Raw genomic sequence first — 25,170 nt, 5'->3', positions numbered from 1 at the left:
TTTGGAGGGCTAATTATAATGTATAATAAATAGCATGAAAGGGAAATATGAGCTCCTTGAATAACAAACAGTGTTTAGTTATAAAGAAGCAGCAAACTTGTTAGTCAATGAAAATAGGAACTTTTTTTCATCAAAATAAAATGCTTCCTATTCCATGGACAGCTAATCCAAGCCTTATTGAACAGATGAGGGAATTGAAATCTAAGAGGTTAGAGGATTTACTCACAGGTGGCAGACAGGATGGAACTCAGGTGGTATGAGCTCTACACCATAACTCTGGAACTTTCTGTTTCTTCCCTTTTCCCACAGGGAAATTAAGGTCAATGACAATAATCCATGAAATGGATATGAATTAAAGAGAAATATAGCTATCCTCAGGCTACCACTGTTTAGTTGATACTCCCATATAATTTATTGATAGTCCACATCAAATTTAGGTTTAGCATTATTAAGTAAGCTTTCTAACTTTGAAATAGACAATTAAAATACATTAATTCAGTGCACATATTTGAAAATGATATTTATCCACTTCTTGAATAAATGGTGGATGCAGCTTCCTGCCAGGACACAGATGACCACCATGAACTTTCCAGTCACTTCAAGGACTGGAGGAGTAGATATCTCATTACTCCAATAACCTATTTGCAGCACACATACCCTGCATCGATTATGATGCTTGACGTTATAGCAAGTTGAGAAATGTTTAGAGCACAGAGGAAAGCAGAATAATTATCCAACAGAATTCTTTTGTAACTTGTGTATGCGTGCTCAGTCATTCACTCATGTCCAGTTGACCCCACATACTGTAGCATGCCAGGTTACTCTGTCCATGGGGTTTCCCAGGCAAGGATGCTGGAATGGGTTGCCATTTCCTTCTCCAGGGGATCTTCCTTAACCAGGGATTGAACCTGTGTCTCCTGCACTGGCAGGAAGATTCTTTACCACTGAGCCAGCTGGGAAGCCCTTGTATCGTGTGCGTGCTTAGTCGCTCAGTGGTGTCCAACTCTTTGTGACCCCATGAACTGCTCCTCTGTTCATGGAACTCTCCAGGCAAGAATACTAGAGTGGGTAGCCATTCTGTTCTCCAGGGATCTTCCCAGCCCAGGGATCAAACCCAGGTTTCCAGGCAGGAAAGTTTGCTGGCAGATTCTTTACCATCTACTCACCTGCGAAGTCCTTGTATAGCTTAGAGTTTAGTAAAAAGATTCAGCCAAATGAAGTAAAAGGTTATCAAGAAGGAGCAGTCATATACTAGTGCACATGCTTTGGACTACAAAAAAAAATATGCTGAATCAAATTAGTTTGAAGAATAAGGACATTTACCATCCCATATACCAGGAGAAGAAATAAGGCAACCTCCAGTCAGAGCTCCCCAACCTTGTCAAAAACCCAATTTCTCACTCCGTGTACTCTCTGAGCAGTTTTCAGAGACTGAGGGCCATTTAGTCGACACGGTGGCTGTGGCGGAGGAAGAAGAAAGAACCTTTCTCTTGATGTCTCTTTCTCAAGAACAAAGAAACTTCTCTAAGAAATACCCTACTAGAATTCTTCCTAAGTTTCATTTGCCAAAACTGTATTATGTACATTTCTAAACCAGTCCCTGGAAATGAAAATAAAGTTCCTGTAATTGGTGTCTTAGACAAAGCAGGGTCTAGGATCACTTCCCTTATTTCATATGGGGACAAAGAGGGCACTCAGACAAACTCATTTTTCTTATTCAGAAAGGAAAAAGAGATTAAGTGAACCAAAAGTTAGGTAGGCAACCTAAATGTCTACCCAATGTTATGAATACTGATCTATTTTAACAACTTTTGGCATTTAATCTTGTATCTTTTTAATGTGCTATAGCTTAATAATAGCATCCCCACGCGCCCCCCCCCCCCCGCCCACTTCAAAACTACAAGCATAGATACAAACACAAATACCAGGACTTCAGTGTTCCTGAGTATCTTTATACCCAAAGGAATCTAAGTCATAATGTATGTGGGGTAACTGAGAAGTTCAGAAGGAGTTGTGATTTGCCCACAATCATATATCGATCGAGCTGCTCAATCAGAAAAGGAGACTCTTGTCTTTTCAAATCCAGTTCTAAGCTCCTTTCTCAATATTGTTCACCATTGTACCTACACTACTTGGCAAGATCCTTCTGACATTTGAATCAAGTTCCCTAATCTGTTTGCATTATATTTGCTTGATTGCATGTTTATCAAAACTAGCCACCTTATATTTATTTATATTTATATATTATAGTTATAATTTATATTTTATATTTATATATTAATTTATATAAAAAATAATTTATATTTATATATTATGTTTATAATCAGAAATAATTGAAAAACATTTAAAAATAAAATAGCTTGTTTCTAACAAGCAAGAAACAGTAAGTTATAATCTAAGAAAATATTTAAAGGGTAATTTATTTTTAAAGAGATTAATTCACATACTTATGTTGTCATTAAGGCAAGAACTACAAAAAAGGGAGAAAATCTAAAAAAGAAATTAATATCTGTTATCCAATAACTTCTAACAGAGAAGAGAAATTTTAATTTTGTAGTGTTACCTTCTTGTTTTACTAAGCATCTTTATAATGTTTACCTTTGTTAAGCTTAAATCTAAAAAGCATAAGGTCTGCTTAGGTAGCTAAGAGCCAAATATTTTGATTTTTTTCAAAATCCTAAGATACTTGTATAAGAAATGTAAAGATAGAACCCAATTCAATGTAATTTTTCATATGATTGATCAATATAACTAAGATCTGAAACCTAAAAATGTTATCTTATTAAATCTTGAATTTTGACATGAAAGTAACTACCAAAATGGAAAAATGTCTTAGACATTGTATTAGCTTTCTAAGGCTGCTGTAAAAAAAAAAAAAGAAAGAAAGAAACCCCCCATAATCCAAGTGACTGGAATAACAGAAAATTATTGTCTCGTAGTTCTGGAGGCTGGAAGCCCAACATCGGGGTGTCTGTGGGTCCATGTTCCCTCTGAAGGCACCAGGGAAAGATATGTTCCAGGCCTCCCTTCTGGTTCCTAGTAGTTCCCTGACTTATGGCAGTAAAGCTCCAGGCTTCACAAGGCCTCCTCCTTGTTGCCTGTCTGTGTCCATTTCGCCCCCTTTAACAAGGACACTCCTCAGTTAGAAGCAGGAGTCCATCCTACTCCAATAGGACCTCATCTTAACTAATTACTTCCCTGGCTTCCCTGGTCAGGGAAGTAGGTAGGTGTCCCTACTGTCAGGCTCCCCTGACAGTAAAAGCATCTGCCCGTAATGCAGGAGACCCAGGTTGGATTGCTGGGTCGGGAAGATCCCCTGGAGAAGGATATGGCAACCCACTCCAGCACTCTTGCTTGGAAAATACCATAGATGGAGGAGCCAGGTGGGCTACACAAAGAGTCGGACACAACTGAGCAACTTCACGTTTTTTCTTTTCTAATTACATTTCTGACTCTATTTCTAAATAAAGTCAAATTCTGAGGTGTTGAGGGGTATGATTCAGCATATGAATTTTGGGAGGACACAGTTCAACTCATCGTAACAGCATTTTTCTAATGGAAATAAGACAAGGGTGAAGACAAATTTGTCTTCCCAGGACAGCATCCCAAGAAGTGAAAAGACAACCCAAATAATGGAAGGCCATTTTTGCGAAGAATATACTTCACAAGGGACTTGCATCTAGAATATATAAACAGCTCTTACAACTAAGTAATAAAGGACAAAAAAACTAACTAAAAACAGGCTAAAGATCTGAAGATACACTCCTCCAAAGAGGATACACAAATGGCCAATAAACACATGAAAAATTTCAATATTATCAGCCATGAGAGAGATGCAAATACAAACCATAATGAGGTACCCCTTCATGCCTTGGCTAGACATAGGCAGAGGATGGCTAGAATCAAGGAGCCAGATACTAATAACTGTTGACAAGGATGTAGAGAAATTGGAAGCTCATATACTGCTGGTGGAAATAATGCAGCTGTGCTGAAAAACAGTCTGGCATTTCCTCCAAAGATTAAATATGGAGTTGATCCAGCAATTTCACTCCTGGTTATGTACCCAGAAGAACTGAAAATTTATGCTCATACAAAAACTGGTAAATGAATGGTCATAGGAAAGTGAAAGTCACTCAGTTGTGCCCGAATCTTTGCAACTCCATGGACTGTAGTCCATGGAATTCTCCAGGCCAGAATACTGGAGTGGGTAGCCTTTCCCTTCTCCAGTGGATCTTCCCAATCTAGGAATCGAACCCGGGTATCCTGCGTTGCAGGTGGGTTCTTTACCAACTGAGTTACCAGGGATGCCCATGGTCATAGGAGCATTATTCAAAATAGCCAAAAAGTGTGAACAACCCAAATGTCCATCAAAGAAGCCAAATACAGAACATCATATGTTGTATTATTTGATTTTTTGTTTTTAAATGTCCAGACTAGGCATGTCTATAGAGGAAAAAAAAATAGATTAGTTGTTGCCTAAGAGTGAAGAGAGGAAGGAAGTGACTTCTAATGAGTACAGATTCCTCCTGGGGGTGATGAAAATGCTCTTAAAATTGACCATGTTGAGAAGTGCACAGTTCTGTAAATAAACTAAAAACCACTGCCTCTGACTGGGGCAAGCTGCTTAACCTCCTCGGGTTTCATTTTCTCCTTGCAAACTAAGGACAACTACCTTCCTCTTCAGGTTACTGTGAGGATAAGGTGAACTAACACACCAAAAATGCTTTCAGGCAGAGACTGGCAAAAAATAAGCACCAAAGAGGTATTTGCTATTATTATTAAATGTGAATTGTGAAACTTTAATTTCATGTACATGGTGTGAAAAAATGAAAGAGTAGACTCACAAAGTATACTGCAAGAGCAAACCAATTTTTCTAACTCTGACATATTTTAACCTAATAATTTAAAATAACGGTATCCTGAGAAAACCAAGTTTTTGGTGTCGAGTTGATACAAGTCCGGCAACAGAAGAGGCCTCTCTGGGGCAGAGATGGTAGGCCCTGCTCCAGATGTGAAAAGCAAGCACAGGCCCTAAAAGTCAGAGGATATAAAAAAATCTTTTTAGAGAGGATCTCCAGCGGCAATTTTTGAATGACTTACTCTCTCTAGGGAGGTGTTTACACTTCTGAAGATACTGATTTTTGTTCTCCGTTATTTCTTACAGCTGTGCTGAAACAGATGGGTGCCTCTGATTCATTCAAGTAGAATGTGTCCTTCAGGTTTTTGTTTGTTTTTGACCAGGAGAAAGGTCCTGTAATATTTATGCAGAAAATGACACTTGGCCACAGTTCTTGGCTGACTCTAGGCTGACTCAGATGCCTCTTCCTCCCTCTGGCTGATGGTTGCCTGCACAGCCTGTTATTCAGTCAGCATTGCTTGTGGGATGCCCATGGTGTGCAGAGACCAAAGAGAGCCAAAAACAAAACAGGAGCTAAGGTTTTGCTTTTAAGGCTTTCCAATCAGGGCCAGCGCACGGGATTCATTCACAATGCATAATACATGATGCGCAATTATACAATCATGTACCAGCAGGAGCCTCTGAGGCAAAATTGCCAAGTGGTCTTGTCTCTGAGTTCTCTGAGGTCTCATTTTCTATTTTTTCTTCCTCACTTCTAGGTGCTGCTTCACATAGTCAATACATATGTATCAAATGCCCTCTGTATACAGTATCCATTAAAAAGAGTACCAGATACTGCCCTCCAGAGCTTTGTACCCAAACAGTCCTTTCTGGGGGTATTGCTTTCATTCCAGAATCCACTCCCCCAGTTCTCTTCTAGCTTGAGGGTCTTCTCTCCTTACAGCCCTTTTGCCAGTTAGCTATAAAGAAGTGAAGTGAAAGTGAAGTGAACTCGCTCAGTCGTGTCCAACCCTTTGCGACCCCGTGGACTGCAGCCCACTAGGCTCCTCCGTCCATGGGATTCTCCAGGCAAGAATACTGGAGTGGGTTGCCATTTCCTTCTCCAGGGGATCTTCCTGACCTAGGGATCGAACCTGGGTCTACCGCATTGCAGGCAGACGCTTTAACCTTTGAGCCACCAGGGAAGCCAGCTATAAAGAAATAAATATTAATCTAAAAAAACAAAATCAAGGGACTTCCTTGGTGGTCCAGTGGTTAACACTTTACCTTCCAATGTACAGGTTGTGGGTTTGAACCCTAGTCAGGAAGCTAAGATCCCACATATCTCCCAGTGAAAAAATCAAGACATAGAACAGAAGCAATATTGTGACAAATTCAGTAAAGACTTTAACAATGATCCATATAAAAAAATCTTTTGAGAAGTCACACTAAAGCATGATTAAGGAATTACAATTTAATATTTTAAGTTTCATTAACCGAAAGGGATGAATCTATAATTGTGGAATTATAGAAGAAGAGGCCACTAGATAAGGAGGGATGTATTTTTGGGGAAAAAAAAATCCATAAGTTTCCCTTTTTAGGCAGCACTTAGATTGGGCTTTGAAAGGTCAGTACTGAAGGTGTTTTTTCTTTCTAGGTCCTCAGTGAGGTGGTGGAGCCAACACTACCTCCCTTGGACTTAAAATCCAAATACTTTGGCTTCCCAGAGAAATAGTCAACTGAAAGTAGGTGATTAACATGTTTTTCCTACCTGGTAATGGCATTTCTAGAACATAGAGCATTATTTTTAAGACTGTGCTTTGATCAGTAGTATCAAAACTATTTTCTAGAAGAAGAACTTACTCATTTGAAAAGACCCTGATGCTGGGAAAGATTGAAGGTGGGAGGAGAAGGGGACAGCAGAGGATGAGATGGTCGGGTGGCATCACTGACTCAATGGACATGAGTTTGAGTAAACTCTGGGAGTTGGTGATGGACAGGGAGGCCTGGCGTGCTGCGGTCCACGGGCTCGCAGAGTCAGACATGACTGAGAGACTGAACTGAACTGACAACAAGAATAAACAAATACAAATCTTCCATTGCTACCCAGCCTCTGTCATTAACCAACAACTTATTCATTGCTGAATAAACAAATACAAACCTTTAATTGCTTCCCTGGTAGCTCAGATGGTAAAGAATCTGCCTGCAATACAGGAGACCCAGGTTCAATCCATGGGTCGGGAAGATCCCCTGCAGAAGGAAATGGCAACCCACTCCAGTATTCTTGCCTGGAGAATCCCTTGGGCAAAGGAGCTTGGTTGACTACAGTCCATGGGGTTGCAAAGAGTCAGACATGACTGAGCAACTTTCACTTTCACTTTTACTCATTGCTGCTTAAGTGACCTAATTCAGTCCCTGAGTGTGACTTGAATTAACTCACTGAGGACATAGGGTCTGACTCTGAGGGGTTCTAACTGTCTGGATCACACAGATTGTGTATACTTATTTCAGACCAGAGCTTTTCTTTAATCCTTATCAGCTAACATATCTCTACTTGTTTACCCTTTCCCAGCTAAAATAAACTCTACTTGTTCTTCTAAGATTTCTGCTTTTACTCTTTGACTCTACATCTGGAGATATGAATAGGAAGAAATAGGAAGAAAATAAAATTTCATATCTGCAGCCATGGAGACAACTATTTCTCTTTCAGAAAAAGTTCCCCTACCCCCTTTCCCCACCTTTTTCCATATTAAATTTTTAGAGTGTTCTATTTACACTTATTCCAACTCAAAATATTAGAAATGAGTCAGGCTTTCCTAACTTACTGGTTTACTAGAAAATAGTTTTTAAAAAAGAGTACTGTGATAAAGGGGCTCCCCAGGGGGCACTAACAGTAAAGAGTATGTCTGCCAATGCAGGAGACATGGGTTGGACCCCTGGGCCAGGAAGATCCCCTGGAGGAGGAAATGGTAACCCACTCCAGTATTATTGCCTGGAGAATTCCATGGGCAGAAGAGCCTGGTGGGCTACAGTCCATGGGGTCTCAAAGAGTCACACATGACTGAGCGTCTGAGCACACAGCAGATTGCATGGTTCTAAAACTGAGAAATAATGTCCTTTGTATCTTTTAAGTCTTTTCATAGGCAATTTGCTCTGCCTACTTTAAAATGAGGCTTGTGATTATAATTGAAGACTGTTTGGATGACTAGAGGGACATGCCAGGTGGTATTAACATGGGAACTCCTTACAGAGGCATGAACCCAAAATATTGTATTGAAAACAAGAAATATGGTATAATTCAAAAGAGGAAGATATGAACTTTGAAGTGTGGGACGTCATGTGTGTAATACCTAAAGATGGGAATTAATGAGTCATGTACTGAGAATAGAAAACTGGTTATCCAAACTTATCTGGGAGTATGGGAGAAGAAAATGACTTTGGGAGGAAGGAGAACAAATTAGCCAAAGATCTTGAAATTACAGTTGCAAAGTAAAGTTTGCAGAAGCGATTGAGACAGTAATGTTTTCCTATCTTGTTAAGTTTGCATTTCTCAGACTTTCTAACCATTTCTCTTTAATGAATATTGGAAAATTTTCCTGATTTAAATCCTGAACAAACAGTCTGTACTTAAGTTTGATACACGAATAGGCACCCCACAACATTATTTCTGAGAAATCGATATTATACAATCAATACTACAAACCAATTTCCACCCTAAGGAGTCTCTCATATAAGTGTTAGGCGTTAGCATATTGGAAAAAAGTTGTAATGGTTTCTGGGAATGTGCTAGACTAGGTACCCTGACTAACCTTCTTGCTACAAATAACTAAAACTGTAAAATGAAATATATTTTTTCAAATTATTTGAGTGCATTGGTCACCTGAAAAGTAGTGGAGAATAGTCGTATATAAAAAACGAAGTTAAAGCAGGAAACCTGGGTTAGCAGAAGGCTGAAGCCAGTGTTAACCTTGAGGGCTAAAGTTTCCGTTTTCAAGGCTTTGAGAATGGAAGGGATTGAGGTTGAAGCTAGAACCAGCCACACTTATGTTAGGGAACATAATAGAAAACAAAATTCAGGTGTAGGATGTTTACAAACGACTCATATGAAAGTAAAGCATATAGAAAAATTCAAACAGGGTTCAAGAAGATGCACAAAGCAAATACAAACCCAAAGAAACCAGTGGCATAACCATGTAAGTAGCTGGAGAAACTGTCCCTTACTGTGGAAAGGATTACTAGATACAAAAAAATTACCATTTGATACTGACAAGTAAGAATATAAGGGTAAGAAGAAAGCGAATTAACACCTCCGTTCAGGAAAATAATTTGGCATTACCTATTAAAATATTAGATTCTGTAAAATATACATACACTTCAAATCCAGCAAACCCACTGCTTTCATAATCCCTTTCACTCTTTTTTCTTTAGGACTTGGAGACATGACTGATAAGATTAAGGTTTTAGCAAGCGGACAACAGATGGTTGATTGAAAGTCTGTAAATGTAATTACGTGTAGAATGAAAAATAGTGACATAGTCAAATGGAAATAAGGTCATAATGAATTCGGATAAAGGGGTATTTTGTTGCAGAGTATAAATGTGGCCACTGTAAACAATCTTGTATTTCATAGACATTAATGTTTAAGTAGAAAACTAGGTCCTGTGACTATATAGAGGCTCTCCTTATAGCTTGAAACGGAATAACCCCTTTCGCTGCCAAAAAAAATTCCAAAACATAAAACAAACCTAAGAACTTCCCTCAGAAAATCAGGATCTCTCCAGGAAGTTCCTTGCCAGGCTTGCTTTTCCAAAACTTCAAATAGACCCAGTAACATAGCAGAGTTAAATGCAGAAGTAGGTACATGAAGTAGGTAAAGAAATCATATCACGGTAGTGAGTTGGACTCTTAAGGGCTGAAAGACCTATTCTCTGGGACACAAACCCTGAAAGGGAACAAGCCATTGCTCTGGGCTCCCCTGACCTGGAAGGTTTTCAATCTGAGTGGGCTTTGGAAACCACAAAATTTTCCCTCTGCCTCTGTGGGGAGTCAGGGAAGCATGCTGAAGTTGGGTCTGGTCACTCCATCGTTATTCGTGATATTGTATATAAATTTTTTCTTGACTTGCTTGTTCATTCAAGGTGAAAGTGAAAATGAAGCCTCTCAAGTTGTGTCTGGCTCTTTGCAACCCCATGGACTGTAGCCTACCAGGTTCCTCCATCCTTGGGATTCTTCAGGCAAGAGTACTGGAGTGGGTTGCCATTTCCTTCTCCAGGGGATCTTCCCGATTGAACCCGAGTCTCCTGCATTGTAGGCAGACGCTTTACCCTCCGAGCCACCAGGAAAGGCCTCATTCAAGGTAAAAGAAACTAAAACTAACTTTAGCCAAGCCTTAGTTTGTTTTAGGGGTCTAGCATCCACCATAAAGGTTTTGAAATACCACACTAATAAATGTGTTTCTTTTTTTCAAAAAACTCTTTATTCATTAAAACATCATTGTCACAGCACTTCTCACGTTCACTCTCATCAAATAACAAAATTTCCACTTTCTTTACTCAATTCTTGAGAATCTGAGAGATTAAAAATTGTAGTTAAATAAGGGACTAAAAGGAAGAGAATTAAAACCCTGGAAACTTACGGCAGATAAGTTATTACCCAAGAGAAAGAACTTTTCTTACTACCGGCAATATTAATGGCACAATTCAACCAAAACTCATATATATTTTACTGCTTAATTTACATATTATTTTGGTGGAAAAAATAGAATTTTTTATTCTTTCAGTTTCTTTATGCAAAAACACATACACTTCTACAGGGACATCCCTTAGATGTTATATAAACATTGTAAGGCCATGAACAGGCCAACTCTAGAGTCCAAGATGCTTGAAAGACTCCAAGAAATTATTTAAAAACAAACTTAACAAAACATGTATTGGGTCACGCCCATGTCCATCCAAAATGTATCCTGTCTCTGACTGTGGCAGTAGAGAAAGTTCTACAGACCTTTATGACATTACTTTAAAAGGGACTGGATAACACCCCACCACCCTGCTCCCACCCAAATAATCCCAGCCTTCTTTGATCACCAAGATGAGACAGTAATCTGTGTATTGATTCAAATCTTTCAAGAACTTATTATAATTTATACTGACTTATATGTGGATCATGAATTTAATAAACATACTACCTTTATTTAGAGTGATGTTTTATTTCTAATACCTTAGTCAAACAATTAAGTCAAACAATTTCAAAGATGGAGATTCCCTTAAAATGTGAAGAAATGCCAAAACTGGTTTACAAAATATAGTGATACATTTAAATATTTACATCAAACTAAGCCAAAATGTATACAGAATATATTGAAGCCAAAATAGATCCAATAGTATCATCTAACTCTGCAATTTTCAAAAGATTTATTACAAATGCAATAGTGCGTCGGTTAAAGTGGAGTGGTATCATCTTTCTCTCCTGAACCACTGTGACTCCAGATTTAACTTCATTTAGAGATGACCTCAGAAGTCTTTCGAGGCTCTTCATGAATGTGAGACTCAAGCCAAAAGGCCTTCCTCGCTTCCTTGACAAACCCTGACATCTAGTTTGTAATAACCTGAGATTTGGCTATGTCTGTTTTCCTGATCCATATGCTTCATAATTTGATTGAGATTTTACATGAATGATAAAAAATAAATAAACTATTTAGGCTGAGCTGAGAGAGCAGAAGGGTGAGGAGATGGAAAGATGTGAAAGAAAGATTTTTTTTTTTTGCAGACTAGTTATGTTTCCTTGGAAGTAACCTGGTTGGGAAAACTCCAGGATACTATGCAAGGCTTAAAAAGCATCAGAGAAGCAAAATAGTAGTTGCCTAAAGTGGGGCAGTGTAGACAGTCTGTGTTGCAGCAGCTATTTCTATCTACATCCCCACATATCTCCATTATTCAGGAGGTTTACTTTAAAATAGGCTACTGGGGCTCCAGCCCAGCATCATATGTCCGTCAGCAAGAAGTGATAGCTGAGCCCAGGCAGCTGTGTAGGCTGACTTCTCGAGGCTTCTTTCTTGTTAAACTGTCTGGAACATTGGCTTGAGCTTTGCCCACTTCACGCAGACACATCTGATGTGCCGTTTTTATCGACCATTTAAATACTAATCAGTAGCCATTTCCTCAGGGTGGGAAGGTTCTTCTCCAGCCACTTAATATTTTTGGATATCGCTTCCAGAATAGTTTGAAATATATCTAGATGTGATCCTTGGGCCTTAAGAGATTCAAAGAACAGTTTCACCTGAAAAAAAACCAAGAAAAGAATTACTGCTATGGTTCATAAAACACTTTCTCTTTCAAAGGGTTTCAAAACAGCTTGCAGATTATACAAACACAGGTGCAAGCATTTCTCTGACAACCTCTGAAAAGTTATTTTCTTCATCTCTTTTTGGGGCATAATTATTTCACTTTATCTTCAAACAATAGGTAAAGTAAGACAGGAATGACAAACCTTACAAGTAAGCACACTGTAGGTAAAAAAGGTAAGAGATTGAGTCAAGTTCTTAGAGTAAACAGTGATTTGGCATTTAAGTTCTGAATTTGCTTTAAAAGTAAATAAATTCAAGATTTATTGTGGAAAGACAACGTAAAACACAAGAATGCTTTTTAAAAAGAGGTTAGTAGAACTACCATAAAGAGTAATATTGTTAAAAAGACCTTCAAGCACTGTTTAAAACTTCAGTATAATCACTCAAGTGATTGTGATGATATAATGCAAACTAAAGAATACAAAAGGACTCATCCCTCAAGTGTAATTTTCATTTTGAATGAAATAATAATTTGAATGAAATAATTTGAATGAAATAATAATTTCATTAGTTCTGTCTCTTCCATTTATTTGCTAGCTGACACTGGACAAATAGCTTATTTTCTTTTAATAAAATAACAACTTAAAACCAGATTGCATCTAAATTTACTTTCAATTCTATAACTTGAACATTTATTTTTAAACTGTTGGCAATGGAGAGTCACAAACCTCCCGCAACTCATCCTTGGAAGAAAAATGAGATGTTGTGCCGGAGACGATCATTCTCATGGGGAAGGAGCCCAACTCAAATCTGAAAATAAAAGGAATTTCATAGATGTAAGCAATAGGAACAATGACCTTATGTTTATAACATGCTATATATATTTAAACTATGTAACATTAGTAACTATATGATAAACCTGTACATTACAATGGATACTATCAATTACCACAAGAATAGCTCATATGCACCTGGTAAAATCTGAAAGCTATGAAATTTATCAAATTTGACCATAAAATTAAAATTTAGATAAAGCTTTTTTAGGAAATGTGACAAATGTTTATGTCTAAATTTAAGTTCATATTTAAAGCAGCAGCCTACAGTTTTTGAATGTGCATTCCATCAACAAAATTTTTTGACCGAGAATTTCCCAATATACATATTTTTATTTATGAATTATATGCACATACTAACTTAAAGGTAAAAAGAAAAACTTAAGAGTATAAGGTAAGAAATAATACATGTAGTAATGTTTTCTTCTTGCACTCTAAAGCATTGTCTTGCAAATTTCCCTAACTCATTTTGGACACCCCTGTGTTTAAACATCATATTTATTGTGGAATTGTCAGTGGAACTCTTGTTCAAAGCCACAGATGGCCTCCTTTACCCCCGTGTCTTAGAGAATTTGGCCACAGGTCAAAGGGCTTCATACTGTAAAGCAGAGCACAGATACATCTCAGACATGCTCCCAAGTCTGGGCTCTGCACATGGTTGGAAAGGAGACTAATTTCCACTTACAAAATAAATCTACATCATTGCAGAGAAATCTGATCATTCCAGGAGGGAACGGAGAGTCACGCAAAAAACAAAACCAATGGTTCCAGCAGGGTGTTTAAGGAAAGTGTTTTTTGTTTTGTTTTGTTTTTAGAACAGTCTCTAACTAATTTGGTCTCATGTGGATGTCAGCCCCTTTAAGGTCTTGAAGTGGGTAGAGATGTGCTTTTTGCTCACAAAAAGCTACCAGTGAGAACTCTGACTCCTTTATGACTAAGAAATGAGAGGGATGAGGAACTGAGGATGACTGACATCAGACATGCTAAATGACACAAAAATACAGAGCAAACTGCCAGCTCTTTCATTTAGGGTATTTTCCATAGAGTTAATAAGTGACATTTTGGAATTGGATGAGGAATGGTTGAGCACCTTTGCAGGGGTGTCTGTTGTGAGAGAAAGCAATGCCATCCTGTACATTCCAAGGAAATCTAGTCATTATTGCTTTTTTCCGGGACTATTTTAGGGCCAGGAGCATATTGCAGTGAGCTATAGGTCGTCCAAAAGTTGAAACCCCAGAAAAGACTCATAACCTATCTAGTTTTGGAAGGGAGCTCCCCAGACACTTCTGATTAATTTCTTCTATTGCCTCCAAGCTCTCCACTATGTTTGTTACCTCTCCAAGGGAACTGGAGGAAGGGATTAGTTATCTTCAAACTTTCTGAAGTTTTTTTCCCCCAGAACAAAACTGTATTAACAAAGTAAGTGAAATATTTTGCTGTACTATATATGGCTTCATTGCATTCTTCTGGGCTAGGGAGAGAGCCAGAAGGGAAAAGGGGATGGGGTTGATGACTGGATTTAACTCAACTCTTACTTGTTCCCAGCAATTCTTCATTGCCTAAGTAACAGAAATCTGTTTCCCATCCCCTTTTCATTCCTCTCCCTCATACCTGGACAGAGGGCTAGTGAGTTTTAAAATCAACACACTTCATCAAACCATTTGAGTAAAAATAATGTCATTCATATGATTTAGGGAACATCTGATTAAACTTGGTTTTAGGCAACTGAAATATCTGGGTGGAAAAATACACATTGTGAAAGTCACTCAGTCGTGTCCGACTCTGCAACCCCGTGGAATTCTCCAGGCCAGAATACTGGAGTGGGTAGCCTTTCCCCTCTCCAGGGGATCCTCCCAGTCCAGGGATTGAACCTGGGTCTCTGCATTGCAGGCAGATTATTTACAAACTGAACTATTAGGATACAAACAAATACCAACTTTTTAAGGAGATGGGTCCAATTTTCTTTTACAAAGTTCCAGGCTAGTTGCTGCCCCTTTGGATTTCTGGCAATCGCAAAAAGAAGAGCTGCCAAGTCCTGCGTCTTGATAACCTTCCCTTCCATTCCTAGTTCAATTAACCTGAAGAAACAAAGATCACTTAATTTTTCACGGCATGTGTTCTATAATGGAAATTAACTCAGGCTATCAGCGTATTAAAAGAATCAGAGAGAAAAGGCACAACAAAAGTGTAATGAACCAAAAACAGTAGTAACCTCTCTACTGGCTAACATTTTTAATATTCCAGTTAAATGTTTGCTTTTCTCTAGAAGTAATTTTATCCACTTATTTCAGTAAAATTCAATTGGCATCTTATACACAAAAATTTATTTTTTAATAATAATAATTTTCCTCTAAGGTTCTGGCTGTAAAACATAGCTGTTTGCTTAGTATCAATCACATGATTAAGGAACATCTGTTTTCACTATGTGCATTTTGTCAATACATGGTTTTTGGAAAAAATTCAAAATGGTTCGAATCCTGATTTAATTATTATTATATGGCTCTGAAATTGATGGCTGGATTTTAGTAACTTTCCTGAATATGTGTAAGTTTACTTTTAACAATTTAAATTCACTTACTTCATTAACTTTTCCTGATGTCTGCTGGTTGACAACGCATACAGAATTTTGTTTTTTTCAGCACCGGACAATGACAGCTCATATTGCTCTAAAAGGTAGTTCCATCCTGATGTTGTTTGAGCCCCCACGGAATACACGATCTTTAAAACATCTGTTGGGATACTGTAATATTAAGCGCAAAAGTGAAAAAAAATTCTATGAAAGAAAAAATTAGTTTTTCTTATTATGATTTTAAATTCTAAAACAGAATCACCCTTGAGTTATTTCCTGCTGTCGTTCAGTCACTAAGCCGTGTCTGACTCTTTGCGACCCCATGGACCGCAGCACACTAGGCTTCCCTGTCCTTCTCTATCTCCCTGAGTTTGCTCAAACTCATGTCCATTGATTCAGAGATGCCATCCAACCATCTCATCCTCTGTTGCCCACTTCTCCTCTGCCCTCAGTCTTTCCCAGCACCAGGGTCTTTTCCAATGAGTCAGTTTTTCGTATCAGGTGGCCAAAGTATAGGAGTTTCAGCTTCCAGTGAATATCCGGGGTTGCCTTCCTTTCGGATTGACTGGTTTGATCTTCTTGCTGTCCAAGGGACTCTCAAATCTCCAACACCACAATTCAAAAGCATCAATTCTTTAGTGTTCAGCCTTCTTTATGGAAGAATTTTATGTACTATTACTTCACAAATTATTTGTGTTTTTTCCTACTGATGATAAAATGTTTAAAGAATAATAATCAAAAATTTAAACTACATGGAGAATCATGATGAGACGCTGATAAAATTAATAAAAGAGGTGATTTCTGAAATAAAAATGCACTGGTTTGTATAGAATTCTGTCACTAAATTGTGTATATTGGTACTATATGATTTTTTTTTAAATTATTACTTGTTGCTTTAATGTCGCTTTAGGAGTATTTTCTAGTAGGCCCGTTTGAGGGCTATCTGACTCTCTAGGTATAAAAAATTGTAATTTAGCACAGTTGTTTAGAGTTCAGTCATTTATATTATAATTCTGTAAAATGATAGGATGCAATATTATTATTTTCTGTCCCCCTAAAGAGGACACCATGGTTTTCAAGTTTTATTGTCCTAAAGGATACTAACTAGTCTTTATTTTAATTTAGTTATGATTTTTAATTCCAAATATAATTGATCAGTAATAACTAATATCCATATTGATGGCTTGGAAAACCCACAATACAGAGAAGCAGGGATGGGACAGGGAATTTGAATTTATCATACAGGGTCCATAACATTGTACTAGTCTCTATATAACTTACTTAACTGCCAAAGCTACCCAGTGAGATGGAAGAGTTACCCTAATTTTTTAAAAGTGGAAATAAAGTTCAGAAAGCTTAAGTAACTTGCACCAAGGTGACATATTAGCCTTTTTCGAGATGGGATTTAGACCTATGATTCTAAAACTGTACTATTTCCACTGTACTATATAAACATAAATACCCAAGAGCCTTTGAATCATGAAACAAAAAGTAACCAAATTATAATCCACATTATTTTTATTTTAGTTTATTTTACTAAAGGAAATCGGTCCTGGGTATTCATTGGAAGGACTGATGTTAAAGCTGAAACTCCAATATTTTGGCTACCTGACTCAAAGAGCTGACTCATTTGAAAAGACCCTGATGTTGGGAAAGATTGAGGGCAGGAGGAGAAGGGGACGACAGACGGTGAGATGGTTGGATGGCATCACCGACTCAATGGACATGAGTTTGGGTAAACTCCGGGAGTTGGTGATGGACAGGGAGGCCTGGCGAGCTGCGGTTCATGGGGTTGCAAAGAGTCGGACATGACTGAGCGATTGAACTGAACTGAACTGTACAAATTTATAAAAATTGGTAACAAATGAATTGTAAGTTCTTGAAAGGTAGGACACCTGGTTGTTTCTTTCACTAGCTTATTAGCACTAACTACTGTGCCTGGCACAAATGCAACAGGCAAAACATTATATTCTGAATTCATGAATGAATGAAGTAATCTATAAAGGATTAATACTGATGGTCTTAAGCTTTAAAAAAATAAACCTACAATATTTGATTATGTACTCTTGATTACAAGCTTAAATGAGGTTTTCCTAGAATTTTTTCATAGGTATAGCATCCTATTCAATGTGTTGAACCATCACATCTACTGGACTTGAGTTACTCTAGGTAAGAACATTCCTCTTGTAAGTAGCATAAAGACAGAATATATTCTGATGTGCTATAGGGCAGCAGAATGTTTATATTTTAGCCTCATTCATACAGTTTATTCAAACATAAACAAAAAGAAGAGAAAAATACAGCTAAAAGATTTTTTTTCCCCTAAAACTAATTTAGGCCTAAATCCTAAAGAGTGAAAAAGTCCAAAAAGAAGAAAACAAATTACTTTTTTAAAAAATAAGAAGTTAAGAAAAGATTTCAAAAAGCTCATGGAGATTTAGTTATATGGAGATAAATTGTGATAGCATTTCATAACAATTTGGCAGAGGAAAAATTGACACTGTTGCTTTACCTGGTACTAAAGCTGTGAATTTTTTTGCTATTCTAAAAAATGAATTTTCCTTAATTCACATACAGATTTGATTTCTCAAAACATCCAGCTTGAAAGTCAGGGTTTTAATAGCAACAGTATAAAATCATGTGTTGGACAGAAATCAAGGCTTACATTGAAAAGATTGTGGTGTCTTTTAGTACTACGGGTTGCAGCTGCTAGACTGAACTGCAACAGAATCCATTGATCACTGGGCATCGAGCTAATTACAACCACCACTGGAATCAATTTTGCCACCTTACACATCCTTTAGATGGCCCAAGTCATCAGTTTCCTATCAAAGCTGAAACTTGAGGCTAAGACGTGGTATGTGGGGTATGCGGTATGGTATTGGTTAATGAGGAAGTAAATATATTGAACAAAGCTCCCTCCCCACCACCTGGTTTTTTGTTTCATCAATTGATCATTGGTGTTTCGATTGCATGTACATTTCACATTGCTTTTTATCTTTAAAAGGCATTACTCTTGGAGATCGGGCACCACTCTAGTCTACCCCACTTTCACCCCTTGGCTGTCTTTCTGAAACCATGCTAATGTTTATTAGCTTTTCCCTACAGGGAACTAAACCTCACTTCCCACAAAAATCTATTGAGCACTTACTATGTGGGAGCATGAAACAAGGGTATGTAATTCCCAGCATGTTTTTTTTTTTTCTATCCTCACTAAAAGGTTTTAGATTTAATGTCTTGCATGATCAAAGACTTTTACATCAAAAGGAAAGGAACAAAGAACAGAAGTCCAGATTTACTTTAATTTTCCACTGGATTCCATCCACTGAGAGAAGAGTTCAGTTGCTTTCTGGATGCAAGGAGCATGGTTCAGGTAACAGGCCAGCTTCAAGACAGTGGAGCGAAGCATTCTGTCCCAGACGGAGCCCTCGTCAACCCAGCTTTGCGTGTCAATCACTGGCTTAAAATACTGGAGAAGGTAATGCTGCAGAAAGCAGAGGATGGTTTACAGAGAGGCTAAATTTAGTTCTTCACACAGCTCTCGCTCACCCATCTAATGGATTCAGCTCTAAACAGTCTGCATGAAACCTGTCCCGAAGCATAGAACTACTAATTTCTACATTTTGCTTCTCTTTTTCTGGTGTGTGGTCTCCACCCACCACAGTTCGTGTCTCCATTAGAAGTACAGTTTAATTTCTTATCTGAGAGGGGACTGTCAATTGATGTAAGATAAAATCCCCTTAGGAGGCATGCTTTGTTTATGACCCTGGTACCCAGGTCTTAGGGTGATGATGACAAGGACCAGGGGATATCCAACCATTAGGTGCTTAAGTGTTGACTGTGCTCCCAGCCAATTTCCTCAGATTCTCCAAGATTTAACCCCAAGAGTTCACACAAAATAGAACAAGTCTCAGTGATCGTCCAGCTACTGTGTCTTTTACTTAATGAATCTTCTGAAAGGAACACAAACCTTGAGATTTTCAGTGACATCTGAAATGTTCCTTCTTTCCACCATGCGGTAAAACAATTCTAGGTATTCCAGACCTTTGAGAAGCGCGGGGATGCTTGTTTCATGTTGGAGGTAGCGAGTCAGGTCAAGAGCTTTGTCTAGGGTCAGCCTTCCTGCACTGAGGTATAAAACAAATGTCGGTGGTTTGTGCATATCTTACAGTTCTCAATATTTTAAGTAGTAAGATGATACAGAGAGCAATAACAGAAGCAGCTCATTATATTCAAACCACTTGGTTTAAATCCTACCTCTTCACTGATGTGGGCAAATTAACCTCTGAGCTCCACCTGCCTCCTCTATATAATGGGAATAATATCAGAATCTACTTTAAATCTCTGTTGTGAGGATTAAATGAGTTAATATAGGTAAAGTGCTTAGAATAATGCCTAAACATAAATAAGAGCTTTCTAAATGAAATAAACAGCTAATATTAATATCTAGTACCAATAATATCAAACTTTTCATGTACTTGTTATTCTCTAATTGATTAATTTGTGGTTTTGAATTGTTCCTCCAAGTGTATTTGGAAATTTTGAGGACAGGTGCCATATCTTTTTTTTTTTGACGTCCCTTCCTAGAGCCTAACAGAGAAGCTGCAGTTATTCTGAGTAGGCCGAAACAAGGACTTTCTTTGTTTTTAAAGAATCTATTTAGATTCTAAAGTGATATGTCTTCTCTATATTTTCCTTTACTGCAAACAAACAACAAAACTATTATTCTGAGTACTAAAACTTTAGTGCCTCTTCTATAGAGGAAGTAAGTTATTATATTGTCACCTTCATAAAGTGGTTGCTCACTCATATTTCTGAGAAGACCTATGTCCCTGCAGTGTCTATAACCCATTCTTGCCAGCATCCAACTCTCAAATCAAGCATATTAGTTTGATATGGAAACAGATTCCAGAACAAAGATATCTGTGTTGGATTTTTCATTAATATAATGCCCTACCTCCTTTGGGTTTTTTAAAATTTTAAATGCTCATCTGAAACATGGGAACTGAAACTAGAAAGAAGTGGCATTAAAAAGAACCAACTTTTGTTGTGACTATACTCTTCTCAGTCACAATGACATACTGCTTTAAAACAGACCTACAGTACATTTTCTAAAAATTTCATCTGAAGACAGAGGGCTGGACCATATGCGCTACGATTTTATAGTCTGCTGTATTTTTAAAAATACAAATCCACAAAATGTCACTATTCCTTCCCACACGTGTAAGTGTCATAATATATGGTGCACTAGCTAAGTACAAATATAGTCACAACCTTTACAATTTTAAATGTTAAATCTAGTACACAATCCATTCATTGCATTGCTCACACTGGGGAAATCAACATGAAACTGGTAGAGAAATTAAGGAGGAATTGACTGCTTATGTTTAGATTTTCCTGGAAAGACAAGCTGTTTTCTTTCTTCTATTTATCATCAACAGAATAATATGTAAAATAAATCAGGTCACAAGGTCACCAACAGAAACAATATTAAGGACCAGGTGGAGTATTATGCGTTGGAAACATTTCCTATTCTGGGAATTACTGCAGAGTACCCACTTTATTCATCGTGACACATTATTTCTTTACCGGTACTATGAAGTATACTCTACTTAGAGGAGAAGCAACTGGACAAAACTAGGTACTATATTCTAGGGTCAAAAAGCTACCTACTTAAAACACTTTCATCTTAATACTCATCAAAGAGGGAATCATTTTCATATAGTTATTATTTAATAAAAATCCAGCCCTTCACCACCTGCCTTCTGCTTCAATTAATGCACAAAATGTTATCTGAATGTCTGTTTACCTTAAAGACTAAATCTATGTATAAGCATACATTTTAGCCCAACAAAAAAATCTATATCTATTTATTTGTATAAGGTTTCAGCTAAATGGTACCTTTGTGAAATAAACTGTATTCCTGAGGAAACAATCTGGGACTTCTCTCTAGGGTATTGGAATAAAAAAATTAATAGTTTACCAGTAAGGAAATTATGGTTGTCATCTTAATTCCACTCAACTCAGAGGAGATCCAAGTATTAAATATTTAATAACATGTATGAAAACTCAGTTAAAATGAATATGCATTCCTGGGTCAATTTTGTCTCTAAACTCAGTGTGATCACAGACTATATACTTAAACTCTTAAGTAGATATTTCACAAAGCAGGGAAGAAAAAAATACATATCACCAAAGCAGAGGAATAAGAAAAAAAATTTAGACCTATTATGAGACTTTAGAATTGTTTTCTTATACAATTACGTTTATTATAAAAGTAATATAAACAAATTACAAGACAGTTGGAAATTAAAGAAGGAGAAAAACACAAAATTTCATTACCCCTACATATTCATTAATAGCACTTTGTAATATTTCTTTCTGCTTTTGTTTTTTTTCACCATTAGCTCTTTTTTTTTTTTTCCATGTAGTTGCTAACCTAAGCTTACATTCTGCTTTTTCTTTTCAGTTTCACATGATTTGAAATGCATTTTTCTATGTTGTCACCTCATCTTCCTATTCAATGCATGATCTTTTAAACAGTTTATATTAGGTCAGATTACTCATGCTCACAGCTGCCATTTATTGGGCATTTATTACTGTATTCAGTGCTGGATCTACATTACCTTGTGCAACCCTCAAAACAACCTCCTATGAGAGACACTATTATTATTGGAGTTTTAAAGACTAAAAAAGTTTTGAAGACTAGAAAATTTAGGTTTAAAAAGGTTACATAGCTTGTCCAAGGTCAAACAATAAGAGGTAGCGCATATTGGTAGGTGACCTGTTTTAAGCCAAAATTTGTACTCAGGACTTCACTAACCTATCTAGTTGGTACCAGAAATGATGATTGCTTTTCCTCTGATACATCAATAACTACAGGGTTCCTGCTGCTAAATTGAGAGTACCCATAAATTTATAGGCTAGAAACAGCATAAACAGACTTTCAGCTGCTGGAAAGATTGGCTTTTGTATTCTGAGTTGTCAATATTCTTCATTCTGCCTAGTTTTAAATTTTTAATCTATTTTCTTTGCAATCATCTCAGAGTTTCTCCTTTGAGCAAACAAACCTCCCTCAACTAGCCATAGTCCGCTTCTCAGTTGGTCTCGCATGCATCCGGTCAGAAGTAGGATAGCTCATGATACTCCTGAGACCTTTGGGGCTGGGGGTTAAGCTCCCAATCCTCTTCCTTTTCTAACTAGGGAATTCTGTTGTACAGAGAAGCTCTGCTTGAGAGATGTTTTGCTGGTTACTTTTGCTTAATTTGACCTAAAAAAGCATGTGAAAGAAAAGAATGTCACACTGAATCAAATGAGTGCATTAAAGTAATTCTCAGAATAGGAAAAGCTTACAGAGCATATATGTCACCGGATCCCCAACTTTTTTCCACCAATGACCTGGTGACTTGACTTATTCTACCTATTATTCCGTTGATGACAAGTAGGAAAAAGGAAAGAAAATATTGTATCTTTCCAGGAAAGTCTAAAGAGGAATAAACAGAAGTAGCCAATTCTTCCTTAATTTTTCTACCCATTTCACATTGATTTCCTTGATGTGAGCAAAGTAAGGAATGGCTTGTGCACCAGATTTTAAGATTACAAAGATTATAACCATATTTATACCTTTTGTCTAACAGATTATGTCAGTATTTGGTGAAACAGCAAGCTTCTAGCATAAACAATTTAAAACCTGAGGTCAAAAGCGTAAATGCCTGGAGGCGACCATAAGGGAGTGAAGGACACCCTCACGCGTATCATTTAGGACTTGGGTACCGAGGTGAATGCAGACCTGGCTTAAGGAAGATCTGCCCACTGCATCCTCCGCTATGGCTGCCCTGTGGGAACGAAGACCCACAGTTGCCAAATCTTCTCATTATTGAAGGGATTCCAGAAGTCAGGGTTTTTACATACGTTTCTCCACATTTTGAAATGTTGAATTAAACTTTTAAACATTAGGTGAGTGAAAATATTTCATCAGTGGGTAGGCTTTGACCCCATGGCCAGTATTTGACCTCCATTCAAATCCATATCATATGAATGATCAACACTGAACATTTGATTTGAAATCTAACATATCTGGTTAGGGAGCAGTGATTTCCTGTGAAATCAGTTGAAGTTTTGCATTACCTTACTAGCTGAAATGCGTCGTGAATCAGGCCTATTCTGTCCTTCGGTCTGAGAAGTGTGTGGTTCTGATTCAACAACGTAATGAGCTCGTCCCATCCTTGTCCTTCATAATGAACGATGTAGTAGCCATTGGAGTCCACATTGAATTTCACCCAGTTGGTCTTCTCAGATAAATCCAGAGTATCTAGGAGAAAATTGGTATAGGTATTTCCTCATCAAAGAACACATCATGAATATCGCCAGAAGTATTCTTCATATCATTAGTAATAAATCAATGGGAAGACAAAGTTCTGGAAGACTCATGGTGATACTTATTTTCAGAGTCTGCTGGATGGCTTATTTTGGGAATGGTGATCTTATTAAATTAATAAGTAAAGTAATTCCTAGGAAAAGGACTGATGAATCTGTTCTCAAAAGCAGCGTATGCAGGTCTAAAAGGCATGCAGGAGCCCAGTGAGCCAGATGATGAGCACAACTGGAGTTTGGTTTGATTTACTGGTAGCCTTGTCTCAAGGTTTAGGTGCTGCATGTTAAAATATGTGTATGTAAGTAGGTGATCCACTTGTCCAGTTCTTATCCAGGGCAAAATAAGGACTGCAGGTTGAACGTGAGATTATGAGGGAAACGTTCTGAAATTTCAGTGATGTGTTTAAAGGAGAAAATAAAATTACATTATTTTTAATATTTTAGACATTGTAGTAGGTGGCAAAATAACTTTACTATATACTCTCAAAAACTCTGAGGCTTAGTCCTCATTCAAAATAAATGAGAAGATTGAAGCTCAGGAGTTAAAAAATTTTCTTAAGGCCAAACATCCAATAGGTGACAGAATCAGGATTTGAATCCAGGGCCAATCAGTTCTAAAGTGAACACCTTTTCCCACTGAATTAGTAGACATTAAAAGACATAAGATCAGACGCCATCAATTCTTGAAACCCATCTCTAAGTGCTAAAAACACAAGAGAACTTTCTCATGAATTAAAAACCCAGAGTTTCTAGCTAAAGGGTTCTTTTAGTAACACATAGGTATAGATAAATGAGAATTTCCTCAAACATATACCTTTCATGGTCAGATTGATCTACAGTAACTGTCCTCCCTATAGCTCAGAACACATTTAATTTCAGAATTAAAAGATTTTTTTGGCTAATTAGTTCATATTACCTGTCTTCAATTTCAGAATGTGTCTGTGAATCTCATTAGAGGAACTCGTGGAGTAGGTCACTGGGATATGCCAAAGGTACCTGTGTTAGAAAGTAAAGACTGTTACAGACTAAATCAATGGCCATTTCAATGTCCACATTGTCAGATTCAGAGAGGCTATAAAAGACACCTAATCACCCATCCTTTCAACATCAGTGGCCTTATAAATTTTACAGGCTAAGACTAACGGTTCCTTGGGTGTGCAAAAATTCTTTAATGATTATGAAGGAGCAGAAATATATACCTAGTTGAGCCTTGTCACAATTACCTGTGACATTTACTGTCTAGATTTTATACCACCACAATTCCTGCTAATTGTTT

General features: G+C 37.4%; 1 protein-coding gene across 1 annotated transcript in view; it reads right to left on the bottom strand.

Moving 5' to 3' along the window:
* Positions 1 to 10,302: 10,302 nt before the first annotated feature.
* The window catches only part of ERAP2 (endoplasmic reticulum aminopeptidase 2), a 43,722-nt gene continuing 28,854 nt past the window's right edge, over positions 10,303 to 25,170 (bottom strand). The window contains exons 12-19 of the mRNA XM_043913679.1: positions 24,811 to 24,890; positions 23,649 to 23,832; positions 19,492 to 19,648; positions 18,821 to 19,005; positions 15,531 to 15,692; positions 14,890 to 15,030; positions 12,848 to 12,929; positions 10,303 to 12,112 (exon numbers count right to left, since the gene is read on the bottom strand). Coding sequence (XP_043769614.1) covers positions 11,969 to 12,112; positions 12,848 to 12,929; positions 14,890 to 15,030; positions 15,531 to 15,692; positions 18,821 to 19,005; positions 19,492 to 19,648; positions 23,649 to 23,832; positions 24,811 to 24,890 — 1,135 coding nt within the window. The 3' untranslated portion in view covers positions 10,303 to 11,968. The remainder of the gene's footprint in view (positions 12,113 to 12,847; positions 12,930 to 14,889; positions 15,031 to 15,530; positions 15,693 to 18,820; positions 19,006 to 19,491; positions 19,649 to 23,648; positions 23,833 to 24,810; positions 24,891 to 25,170) is intronic.

The sequence above is a fragment of the Cervus elaphus genome, chromosome 9, assembly GCF_910594005.1.
Source record: "Cervus elaphus chromosome 9, mCerEla1.1, whole genome shotgun sequence".
Lineage (NCBI taxonomy): Eukaryota > Metazoa > Chordata > Mammalia > Artiodactyla > Cervidae > Cervus > Cervus elaphus.
This window is presented reverse-complemented; position numbering and strand designations above follow the sequence as displayed.